At 59.7% G+C, this 11456-nt stretch overlaps 4 protein-coding genes across 4 annotated transcripts; 3 read left to right on the forward strand and 1 right to left on the reverse strand.

Moving 5' to 3' along the window:
- Positions 1–1022: 1022 nt before the first annotated feature.
- K437DRAFT_230142 (putative carnitine O-acetyltransferase mitochondrial precursor) lies at positions 1023–2920 on the forward strand (the record flags this gene model as incomplete). The annotated part of the gene is made up of 2 exons (XM_013384381.1): positions 1023–2408; positions 2498–2920. 2 exons carry the CDS (start codon positions 1023–1025, stop codon positions 2918–2920), a joined length of 1809 nt encoding a protein of 602 aa, XP_013239835.1.
- A 947-nt stretch (positions 2921–3867) lies between these two features.
- K437DRAFT_75160 (uncharacterized protein) lies at positions 3868–5244 on the reverse strand. Its single transcript, XM_013384382.1, has 5 exons — positions 5109–5244; positions 4883–4953; positions 4552–4752; positions 4229–4469; positions 3868–4087 (listed from the first exon to the last, which is right to left on the reverse strand). The coding sequence occupies exons 1-5, from the start codon at positions 5122–5124 to the stop codon at positions 4035–4037; spliced, it is 582 nt and encodes a 193-aa protein (XP_013239836.1). The 5' UTR covers positions 5125–5244; the 3' UTR covers positions 3868–4034.
- Positions 4917–5638, forward strand: K437DRAFT_260331 (uncharacterized protein). The gene is made up of 2 exons (XM_013384383.1): positions 4917–4953; positions 5109–5638. Exon 2 carries the CDS (start codon positions 5366–5368, stop codon positions 5609–5611), a length of 246 nt encoding a protein of 81 aa, XP_013239837.1. The 5' UTR covers positions 4917–4953; positions 5109–5365; the 3' UTR covers positions 5612–5638.
- Positions 5639–7019: 1381 nt separating this feature from the next.
- On the forward strand, positions 7020–8283 carry K437DRAFT_230141 (uncharacterized protein; the record flags this gene model as incomplete). Its single annotated transcript, XM_013384384.1, has 4 exons — positions 7020–7270; positions 7348–7455; positions 7531–7609; positions 7711–8283. 4 exons carry the CDS (start codon positions 7020–7022, stop codon positions 8281–8283), a joined length of 1011 nt encoding a protein of 336 aa, XP_013239838.1.
- Positions 8284–11456: the final 3173 nt, after the last annotated feature.

The following is an 11456-nucleotide window of genomic DNA, read 5'->3' on the forward strand; positions in this document are numbered from 1 at the left end:
AAAGCTACAGCTAGGCTCCGACTGTTTGTTTATGTGCGCTCGTCTGTGCACGAGTGCTGCCACCGAACGTGGGTAGTCAAGTCAGCGGGCGTACAGGCTATTGAAGATCGGGATGTTCAATGGGTCTGTCTCGTCTCTTTAGACGGCAGTGGGTGGTGCAGACTGGACAGCTGTGACGTCAACTCCCGCCACGTGACCCAAAATGTCGTCTCCTGTGCCCCTTTGGCCCGTGGCCGCCGTCTGGTGGGGAAGCGGACCAAAGACAAACTGTCTACCCGAGTCGACTCTCACGCGAAGCGACATGGACCGGTAATACAGAATGAAGTTGGCCCGGAAACGGTGTCGCCCTCCGCCGGAAATCCCGGAATCCGGATCACATCTGAACGCAGTTCCACGGGATCTTACTGGGTTCTTTGCAGGTTTTCGGGGCAACTCTGTTGACGCTGGGCAAGAGGCCAGGGGTTTGCCGGGGAGTTGCCGGGTGGTGCCGGGGTTGGGTTTGGTGAGAGGCGGACGCGGGAGTCCTTCCTCGCCTTGGATGGAAGCGGACGGCCTCTGGACGGATCCACACGCTTGCCTGTATACTTCTGAGCTTGGGAGCGAAGCATGCTATAATAATACTATTGTCACTCCCCTCATACCTTCCTCCCCATTCCCTTGTTCCCTCCACCCCAGCTCTTATAGATTTGATCCTCACAGCCTCCACGGCTTTGCATCGGGAACGGCGATTCTCTGTCGGCGTCACACGTGAGCCTCCTCCCGGCTTAACTGGCATCCAAACAGCAGGCCTGCTCCTCCTCTTCCGTCTCGTCTCGTTCCCGCTTACCCGCTCTTGCAATCCACACGCCCGCTCAAGCGGAGAGATGATCAGCCGAGCCATCTGGGCATCATCGGCACCAGCACTTCGCATCTCATCCGCAACGACCTCCTCCGCTTCCGCAGCAGCAGGGCTTCACACCACTGCTCGCGCTATGTCCGCCTCGCACGCAGATATGTTCCAAGGCGGCACCACGTCCAGCGGCATGACCGGTGCCCTCTTCGCTGGCCAGACCTCCCTGCCTCGCCTGCCCGTGCCGCCACTGGAGCAGACGCTGAAAAAGTACCTCCGCTCCACCCTCCCACACCAACCGTCCAAGGAGGCGCTCCAGGCGACCAAAAACGCCGTCGAGGCTGCGCTGAGCGGGGCAGACGCCAAGACGTTTCAGACTCTCCAGCAGCGCTTGCTTGAGCGCAGGGACAGTAAGGACAGCTGGTTAAGCGAGTGGTGGAACGAGGCGGCGTACATGGCGCCGCGGGACCCGATCGTGCCGTACGTAAACTACTTTTATAAACACCAGGATGACCGCAAGCGCAGGGACAACGTCACGCGCGCGTCCGCGCTCCTCAAGGGCGTCCTCGCCTTCCGCCGCCTCGTTGAATCCGGCCAGCTTGCGCCGGAGAAGACCAAGACCGGCCTGCTCTGTTCCGCGTCGTACCCCTGGCTGTTCAACTCGACGCGCCTGCCGCGCAAGGGCCTGGACCATGCGGTCAAGTACCCAGCCCAGTCGCACAATCACCTTGTCGTTCTGCGCAACGGCAAGTACTGGCAGTTCGACCTTGTCGACCGTGCGACCGGGCAGGAGCTCAGCGAGAAGGAGATTCAGACCCAGCTCAAGCGCATCCTCGCCGACCCAGAGGGCAAGTCGCAGGAAGAGTACCCCATCGGCGCGCTGACGGGCGACGACCGCGACAAGTTTGCGCAAGCGCGGCAAGACCTGCTCGCCGTCTCGCCGGACAATGTGCGCGCACTAGAGGCGATCCAGTCGTCCGTCATTGTGCTCTGCCTCGACAACCTCTCCCCCGTTACGTTGGACGAGGGCGCCTGGGAGCTCTGGACTGGCAACGGCGCGCGGAACCGGTTTTTTGACAAGCAGCAGCTCATCGTCTTCGACAACGGTTCCTCGGGCTACAACGGCGAGCACTCGACCATGGATGGCACGCCGACTCTCCGCATGAACGACTTTATTCTCGCCGCCGTCGATGCGGGCAAGATCGACATGGGAACATCGGCGCGCTCCGCGGCGGAGCTACCCGCGCCGACGCGCATCACGTTCCAGCTGAACGACGGCGTCCGGCGCGCCATTTCACGCGCACTGCATGACTTTAGCGCCCTGCTCGCCAAGCATGACCTCGAGGTGCTCGACTTCCAAGGCTACGGCAAGGAGGCCATCAAGGCGTTCAAGTGCAGCCCGGACGCCTGGGTCCAGATGGCAATCCAGCTGGCGTACTACAAGATGTACGGAATACCCTGTGGCACGTACGAGAGTGCTCAGACGCGCAAGTTTCTCCTCGGCAGGACGGAGGTGATCCGCTCCGCCAGCGTCGAGAGCAAGGCGTTCTGTGAGGCCATGACCGACGCGAGCGTGTCGGTGAGTGTCTCGGCGCTCAGCGTGCTGTGGAACGTGCGAGCTGTTCTCTGACGACGCCCTCCGCTCTCCTACCCTCTCCGCTGCTGCAGGACGAGCAAGCGTATGAAAAGTTCCAAGCGGCCGTCAAGCAGCACCTTGCGTACGCCAAGGATGCAGCGGATGCGCAGGGCGTCGACCGGCATCTGTTCGGGCTCAAGAAGCTGCTGCGGCCGGACGAGCGGCTGCCGGCTCTGTACTCGGACGCTGCGTTCGCCGCGACGTCGACGTGGAAGCTGTCCACGTCACAGATCTCCTCAGAGCGCTTCACGTCGTGGGGCTTTGGCGAGGTGACGCCTGAAGGCTACGGATGCGCGTATGCCATCAAGGCAGACAGCCTCACGTTCACGCTGACCAGCCTTAAGCTCAGCACACGCACACTCAAGCACTACATCAACGAGGCGTGTTGCGAGATCAGGGACTTACACAAGCGCCTCGCGACCAAGCAGCACGGCGCCGCCGGTGCGAAGCTCTGAGTTGCGATTTAGAGGCGGCTTCTGGGTTGACGCTTGATACTTGCGGTTTGCTCGGACCTGCAAAGGGAGCACAGGAGCGAGAAAGGCATCGCAGCGACGCAGAGTAAATGCTCTTCGAGCACACGTCTATACCAAAGCAAATATACATATCCATAATGCAAAGCAACAAAATGGCAAAGCATGTACATGTGCATACGATAGAGAATGGGTATGCGACGCAGCATGCAAGGCAAGGGGATCGCGAGAGAGCGCAAGCCCGGCCGCAATGGCACGGCGCTTGAGATAGGCGTGCACGGGAGCCGTTCCCCATTTCGGTTGCGCTGCCGATCGCGCAGATAAACGCTCCAAAGTGAGGGGGCATGGTTGGAAATCGTGAGATGGTCATCAATTGGCTACACTACTAGTACTACTGCTGCTGCTGCCGTCGTCTCGCGCGCTCTTTCGCTTGCTCGCGCCGCCTCCCCGTCCGCGTTATGTCGTGATAGCATACAAGGGGGACGTGCGTAAGAGGAGAGCAGGAAGGAACCAGGGGTTTGGGAGGAAAGGAGGGATCGCAAGTCTTGCTGGCCGGCTCTGGTAAGCGCAGCGCACCTGACATGGACGCGCGCGAAGAAGTTGCGGTGATGCTGAACGGCGTAGGAAGAAAGGATGAATCGAAGGGAAGAGGCAAGAGGACGTGTGCGTGTGCGTGAACGATCGAGTGTTTCATGCGAGTGATAGAAGCCGACGCCTCAGTATGACGGGTTGGAGCTCGGAGGCGCAAGCAGATGCGTAGGCCCATACAGATGGAAGCTGAGAGGAAAGGGGCGCCGTGCGAACCAATAGCTCGACGAAGCCTTTTTCACATCCCCCATCAATCGATGCAAATCGCATTGAATGATCTGCTCGATTTTATGCGACCCCATCCACATCTAGACATCTTTTTCCACCCGACCCGTTTCCCACCATCAATCCATCGCAACACCGCGCCACGCCTGCAAACCACCACATCCGCACTGCCATTTCCGTACTCATGCCGACACGGCCAAGCGCCGCTTCTTGCTCCGCACGCATCCTCCCGCTGCGGCCACTCTGCGTTCTCCCCGCGCGTCTTTCCTTCATGCCCTACGTGCTCTCAGAGAATCAGACAGTTGTTCTTCTTCCGCATCTTGACCGGCGCCGGTGCAACTGGGCAGCGTGAACGCACGAGCCGGGATGTGGGGGGGGGGATGTCAAGGGACGCAGGCGGAGTCAGCTTCTCTCGTCGACCACATGGGCAAGGCAATCGGAGGCACTGGGCGGCAACATAGCGCACTGCGCGGCACTCACGAACGCTCCTGATGGCCTCGTCGAACACTCCCTTTAGTCCCTTTTGCGTCAGAGCCGAGCACTCGAGGTACTTGACTGCGCCGATATCGCGCGCCATCTGATTCCCTTGCGGGTATGAAATCGGCTGCATCCGTCTGTCCCGAAGCTTCATGATCGTCTCTGGGTCTTCTCGCAAATCAAGCTTGGTCCCGACTAGGATCATCGGGATGTTGGGCGCGTGATGCGAGATCTCTGGCCACCACTACAGGTCGGAGCGTGAGGGAGTGAAATAGGTCAGGCTGAATGGACAGGAGGGGAGCGCATACGACGCGGAGCAAACGCACCTTGGTTCTGACGTTCTCGAAGCTGGGAGGGCTGACCAAGCTGAAGCAGATGAGGAATACGTCCGTTTGCGGGTACGACAGTGGTCGTAGGCGATCATAATCTTCTTGACCTGCCGTGTCCCAGAGACCGAGACTGACAGGCTTGCCGTCAACCATGACACCAGCAGAGTAGTTGTCAAAGACTGTCGGAATGTACTCGCCCTATTTGAATGAAAGAGAACCAATTTGCGCAAATGAGAGTGTCGAGCATGTGGGAAAGAAAGAAGAGGAAGGCCAGTATCAGTCTATGAAGCTTCGTGACATCCGATGGTGCAAACGTAGAGGCACGCACGGGGAATGCATTGGTGGTGTAAGAGATGAGCAGGCACGTCTTTCCGACGGCACCGTCACCGACGACGACGCCTGTTTCGGTACGGACGAGGTTGTAGTGAGGATCGCAGCAGGCAGGAGAATGGAGCGTGGGGTAACGGGCAGTGGCGGCGCGCGAGTGACAAAGAGAAAATGAGGCACCCGTCAGCACTGGTACCACAAACACACAAGCATCCGGCTCGGCTCACATTTGATGGTCTGCATGACGGATCAGCACTTGGATACAGCTGAATGGCCGTCGGAGATATGTACTAGACGAGGGAGTCAGCGTCAACCCTGCTCAAGCTCTGACCACAAGGAGGAGATAGAGAGGCAAGGCAGGAGTATCTCGAACGTCCGCGCAACATCCTTCATCTTGGCATTGAGGCTGCGGCCCTGGACACGCTGAACGCAACACGTCTTGGGCGACTGGGCTCACGCGGGCCTCGCCCGTGTACCACAGACCATGGGCCGCAAGCTCTTTACTGGGTGGGCTTCTGTGCCCGCGCTGAGCAGCGGGTCCAAGCGCCCTGCGCGACGTGTGCAAGCGCGCGTCATCGTCGTTTGGCATGTGCCCACCATCTGGACGGCGCAAACGTGCCCCCGATTGAACCCCCCTGTAGATCCGAGCGCGGCGGCTCTGCTCTGCGCTTGCTTACCTTGGAAGGGGGGGGGGAGTGAGAGGCTTGCGGTGAGCGGCGGCGCGGGGTAGTGGTTGTAGTGGCTGCCTGGCTTGCTGGTATGTATGGACTTTACAAGCTGAGGCGGCAAGGTGGTTCCCTTTGCACTGAGCGCTGCCTGGGCCGAGTGATTCACCCCTCGATGCGTGGCAGCTTGATAGATAATAAAGCAGAGAGGATCGCGCGCGATACTACTGCTACTACCAACTACTACTGCTTCTACCAATAGTACTGGTAGTCCTGGTACTACAAGTGCTACTACTACTACGGCCGCACCATACAGCCCACCTGGCTAGGAGGAGGTGGGCCATACGTGGATTGATTGATTGGACGAGAGAAGAGTGACGGCGCGCGCTGCCCTCACAGCCCACAGAGGGCTTCGTTCGTCTCTCTCCCTTAATTTTAGGCTGGTCGTCTGCCACAGTCTCGACATGTGCGCTTCTGCAGCCACACCTGGGCATCTTGCCAGTCAGCCCACCAGCTCTCATCTTCGCCAGCGATCCAGCCCCCACTGGCCAAGTGTGTGCAGTTCGATTGCGGACACAGGAAGCGGAGAGAGCGGCCATGTCAGTTCACATCCGAGCCAATAAGGCAACTGAAATAATGCCGCAAGCGGAAAGCCAGACAAAGTTGGTCAGGGAGCAATCGAATGGCGGCCAGCCCACTGCGTCTGCTGAGGCCAGGTTCGCGCGTGAGTCCTGTGTATTCATTGCTGTCTGGCGGCATAGCGCCAGCGTGCTCCCACGTCTCAAGGCTCCTCCACCCCTTCCACCTTCCGCGGTTGGAGCTTCAATCCCGAGTTCCGCATGTGTACGGCGGGCCACATTTTGTCGGAGTGCTTGCCATCCGTCTGGATTGGAAGTCCAAGGGAAGGTGGTGGTTAACTCCGTCGAGTCAAGCGACAGCCGAGACCCTTGATGTATTTCTTCATATTTACAAAGGGGTGGTCGCGCACTTTGGGAAACATAACCTGCCTTGCTTGCGCACACTCAGCTGGCCCGCGAACCGCTGCGCTACCTGACCATGTCTTCCCAACCCGCGTCGGCGGCCATCCTGGCGGAACGTAATGAGGCCGCACGCTGGGTCGCGCAGATCCAGAGCGAGGAGAGCCAGCTGATCTTCGACTCGTTCACACCGGAGATCGCCTTCGAGCTCGGCTCGCAGATCCGGCAGGACTACCTCGCGCAGTACCACCCGCGCGGCGTGCCCTCCGCCTTTGACGCCATCACCGGCGCGACGAACGGCCCAATCGCCAACGCAGAGACCGGCATCGTCATTTCGGTACAGACGCTCGCCGGCCACAGCCTCTTCTCCTGCGCAGCGGGCCACCCGCGCGCGACTTCCGCTGATAACTGGTCCTGGGTCGCTACCAAGGTCGCCACCGTCCGGCGCTTCGGCCGCTCGTCATTCCTCGTCGGCCGCAAGCGTGTCGCAGCTGGCATGCCTCTCGACGGCGGCCTCGACACCAAGGAGTACGCAGCGCACGGCGGCGCAGTGCCCATCCATGTCGCTGGTAACGGCTCGGGCCCCGTTGCCGTCGCCGTTGTCAGCGGTCTCAAGCAGGAGGAGGACCACCGACTCGTCGTCGACGCCCTTCGGAAAGTCATCGCCAAGCAGCAGCTTGCAGCCCCTCGTACCGCTGGACGTTTGTCCCTCGTCAAGAAGCAGCTCATCGTGTTTGACTTTGATTGGTGCGTGGAAAAGCAGGACAATGTCGCTTGCAGACGCAGTCTGACGTGTGGAATTGCCTGCATACTTTGACCAACAGGTCGCTCGCGGACCAGGACACGGACCGTTGGGTGCACGAGGCGCTTGCCCCTCATCTCCGGCGGAGGATGAAGTCGCTCAAGCCGCATATGCAGTTCACTGATCTTTGGTGGGTCGTCTTTCATGTTGAAAGCACACTGTAGCAGGAATAGACGGCTGACCGCGGGGGGAAATCACACATTAGCGCTATGATGCTGCGCGAACTCCACGCCGAGGGCAAGACACCGGAACAAATCAAGGATGCTATGCGAGCCCTGCCATTCGTGAGTGTGACACCGCAGGCCATTTGGAAAGATGCAATCGGAGCATCTCAGATTCGCATTGCTTACATTTCACTTTCGGCTCTCTCGTCAAATCCGGACAGCACCCGGGCATGGTACGTGGCGTGAAGGCGCTTAAGGCGAGCAAGCTAGTAGACACGACGTTCTTCCTCTTGTCCAACTCGAACACGGTCTATATCGACACGATCCTGACCGAGCAGGGCCTGCAACCGCCGACCGGGCCGCAGATCTTTACGGAGATCGTGACGAACCCTGCGCGCTTCCTCCCGAGCGGGCTGCTGGAACTGAAGCGCCGCGTGCCTGCTCCCGGCGAGCCGGGCAGCCGCGAGCACGGCTGCGCGGTCGGCTGCTCGGCGAATATGTGCAAGGGCGAAGAGCTGGACGCGTTCATTGCGCGGCACGGCGGGCGGCAGGCGTTCGAGCGGATTATCTACGTTGGTGACGGTGGCAACGACTTCTGCCCCGTCCTGCGCCTCGGCGCGCAGGATGTTGCGTTCGTACGCCTGCACAGGGGCCTGCAGAAGCGCATCCTCAGCGAGGGAGGCATCCAGGCCGCTATCAGGTGGTGGGCCGGCGCATGGGAGATGGAGGGCCTGCTCGGCGAGCTGCACGGCGTTGATCCCACCGCTGAGCCGGCGGGGCGCCAGGAACATTAAGTAAAGACTGGGGGCAATCTGCCGCTGCAAAACGCGGCAAGACGATGCCTCCATACTGGATGATTTCATAGAGAAGGGGGCGGCAGGGGAGCAGTCTTTTATCTGCATCAAATCCTCTTCACACGCGCTACCTTTTCGCTCTCGGTCTTCTCCGTTATATATTCCAGGCAGCGAATGACAGACCATGCAAGGGAGCGCAGCGCTGCAGCGAGAAGCATGAAACTCGCGATGGGGGTGTGGCGGATGAGGACTTTGACGCTACCTACATGTGGACCTGTACCCAGATGGCAGCACGTGGACAGTGGGCCACGTAGCGGCGAGTATAGATGGTGTATTGGGGATGCGTGGCATAAAGAGGACTATAAATGAGATGTTGGACGTCGAGTCGGCCTTTGAAGGTGTCGCGAGAACGCGTGACGGTATGAGACGTACAGGAGACAATGGGTGCTCCGACTTGGGATGAGATTTTGTTGTACTGGTAGCCTGCGCCGGATGGGGATGATGAGGAAGAACTTGGCAGGCCGGATGACGCACCGATTCGGTTGGATAATGTCGAAGCTGCGTATCGCGGGGACATGGCAAGGTATCGATAGGGGAGAGAGTGTGGCTGGTGAGGCAGCCGCTCAGTGTGCCGACCGTGCTCCATAACCGTCGATATGCGGTAACTATTACGAGACAAGCAATGTATACACTCGCGATAAGAAACAGGGTTGCGACGCATCGTCCATTCTCGTTTCGAAGAACTTCTGAGACGCACATGTCGCGTCGGATAGCCAGCGGCACTTGAACACATATGAAAGCGGTATATGTTTCAGGATCTTCGTACTCCATCGCCTCCTCTACAACTTGCATACATACACGTCGCCGCCTTTGGATCGGGTATTGCGAATGGCTCAGGACTTTGCTGAGTGCATTCCCTTTCTTATATGCCGCCCTTCGCAGAGGACACATGTCTAGAAGGCGGCGCTATGTATGTTTGTACGTATGTATGTCCATCCCAAGTGTTGTGCGTCTGGCGGCCAAACCAGGAGCTCGCACAAAGCTCGGACTTCGGAGCCCTCTACCCACCAAAATGGGCGATGAGTTGCAACCTCTCTCCTCTCCTCGGGCGTCTATTACACGTCTGTATCTGCTGAAAACAGGAAAGGACTGTCCCGATGCCATCCATCGATAGATATATGTATGTGCTTGCATCGAGGCCAGCCGCAGTAATCACGGTTCGGATGTGCCTCGGAGGCTCCGCGTTGGCAGCAGTGCGGCGGGAAGACGATGTGGAGCAACCAACGCAAAAGCAAATGCGGGCTTTCCGCGTCCACATCTGCAGCTTTCGGTTCGCTCCAGGCAGCCGGGCGGAGAGCTGCTCGGATTCTGACTCTGGGGGACAGTGGCAGTGGCGAGGGCGTCGAGAAGGCAGGCAGGCATGGATGCGATAATGCATGAGGGCATCTGCTTGATGCAAGTGTCCCGTCTTCGCTCTGCATCCAGAATTCTTTTTGCTCACCGTCACACGCCGATGCTGCTCCTGCTCGAGGGCATCCCTCGCTTTCGCCTTTGTCCCAGACAGCCAGAAGCGTGGCATGTGTAGGAGTTGCATCCTCTCCATTTTGTATATACATGCATTATTCCTTTCTTGTATCTTGTAGGATCACCCACCACCACCACCACCAACCAGGACATACTGGACTCTCTCTTCCCTAGTTCGACAGACGCTGGCCGTCTCTCCCTCCTTTACACCTCTCATTTTGTCGTCGCGGTCAACTTTCGACTTCTCTTCGCCAAGGCCGGTCCTGCGCACCCTCACCTCATTCTCTCCTTCGTCTCTTTTCTTGGAATAGGTTTACCCCTTGGTCCCAACCACTCAACCCATGGCATCATGTCGACCGTCCAAGACAGCCTACACGCCCCTGTCAACTACGGCAGCTACGCGTCAATCCTACTCACTGCGGACGGTGCAAAGGACCAGCAGGTAGACAGCTTGCCCGAGGAGGAGAACCCGACCCTCCGTCGCGCACTCAAGCAGGCCAAAGCCAGGTGCGGACCCGTTGTGCTGATCCAGAAGAGCACCGAGGACGAAGAAGAGGATAGCATCGCCGGCTCCGACGGCGAAGAGTCCATACCCGGGCTCGCCAGCGATAATGCCTCCAGTAGCAGCAGTGACAGCGATAGCGCAAGCGAGCAAGAGCGCACCTCTGGCGCTGTCATCGTGCGCCGTCCCTTCTCCATTATCCACCATGTAGCCGCGTCCGCGCCGGCATACGTGCAGCAGTTCCCTGAAGACGTGCAAGAGAGCGATGAAGACAACGACGACGGTGATCACGGTGAGAATGAGCACCGTACTTCACCGGTCGATGTGGTCGAAAAGTACCGTGCGCTCGTTGTCCAGGACGACCAACAGCTCGGACGCCCGCAACCGGGCAAGACAAACCCCGCACGCTCGAGTACATACTGGACACGCAAGGAGGCCGCCATCCAATGGATCAAGTCACAATGGGCGGCCGCGCAGGAGCAGTTCGTCGACACAGCAGTACCAGCAACCACGCAAACTCAGCCCACCTTCAGCGCTGCCGTTGAGGAACTAATACCAGCACCGTCGGCAGTAGTGAAGGGCCGCCGCGCATCCACCGGGAAGGCGCTTCTATCCTCGCTCTCGGCAGAGGAGCAGAAGAAAGCGATGGAGGAGCGCGCGGCCGCCAGCAGTTGCTCGCTCTCCGCGCGGCGTGCATCACAGCGCAAGACTCCTAAGCGCCTGCCGCCGCTCGAGCATATCTCGTCCCACATCACGTCGATCTGCACTGCGACGCTCAAGGCGCTCCCGTCACCGCCAGCCGCCAGGGTCAGCGGCGCGGCGGTGGCGTCCCCCGGCTCGCCGTCGCTTGGCTGGGCCGCGGCGCTGCGCAGCACGTTGCCGCTATCGGCGGGCACGCTGACGCCCCGCAGCCCGTTGGTGGCCAAGTGCGGACAGATTGAGCTGCGTATCACGCCGCCGACGCCGCGTGCGCCCGGCTTCAGTCGCGCCAAAGTGCACGGCGTCACGCTGCGCCACAGCCTCGCGCCACCGCCAGGATCGGTGCGCTACGTGCCTGGTTCGCCGCGCATGTTTGCGGACCAGCAGACGCTAACGCCCCCGCCCTTCGACGTTGCTCCCGGCCGCAACATCATCATGCAGAAGCGGG

Source organism: Tilletiaria anomala, assembly GCF_000711695.1.
Source record: "Tilletiaria anomala UBC 951 chromosome Unknown K437scaffold_201, whole genome shotgun sequence".
Lineage (NCBI taxonomy): Eukaryota > Fungi > Basidiomycota > Exobasidiomycetes > Georgefischeriales > Tilletiariaceae > Tilletiaria > Tilletiaria anomala.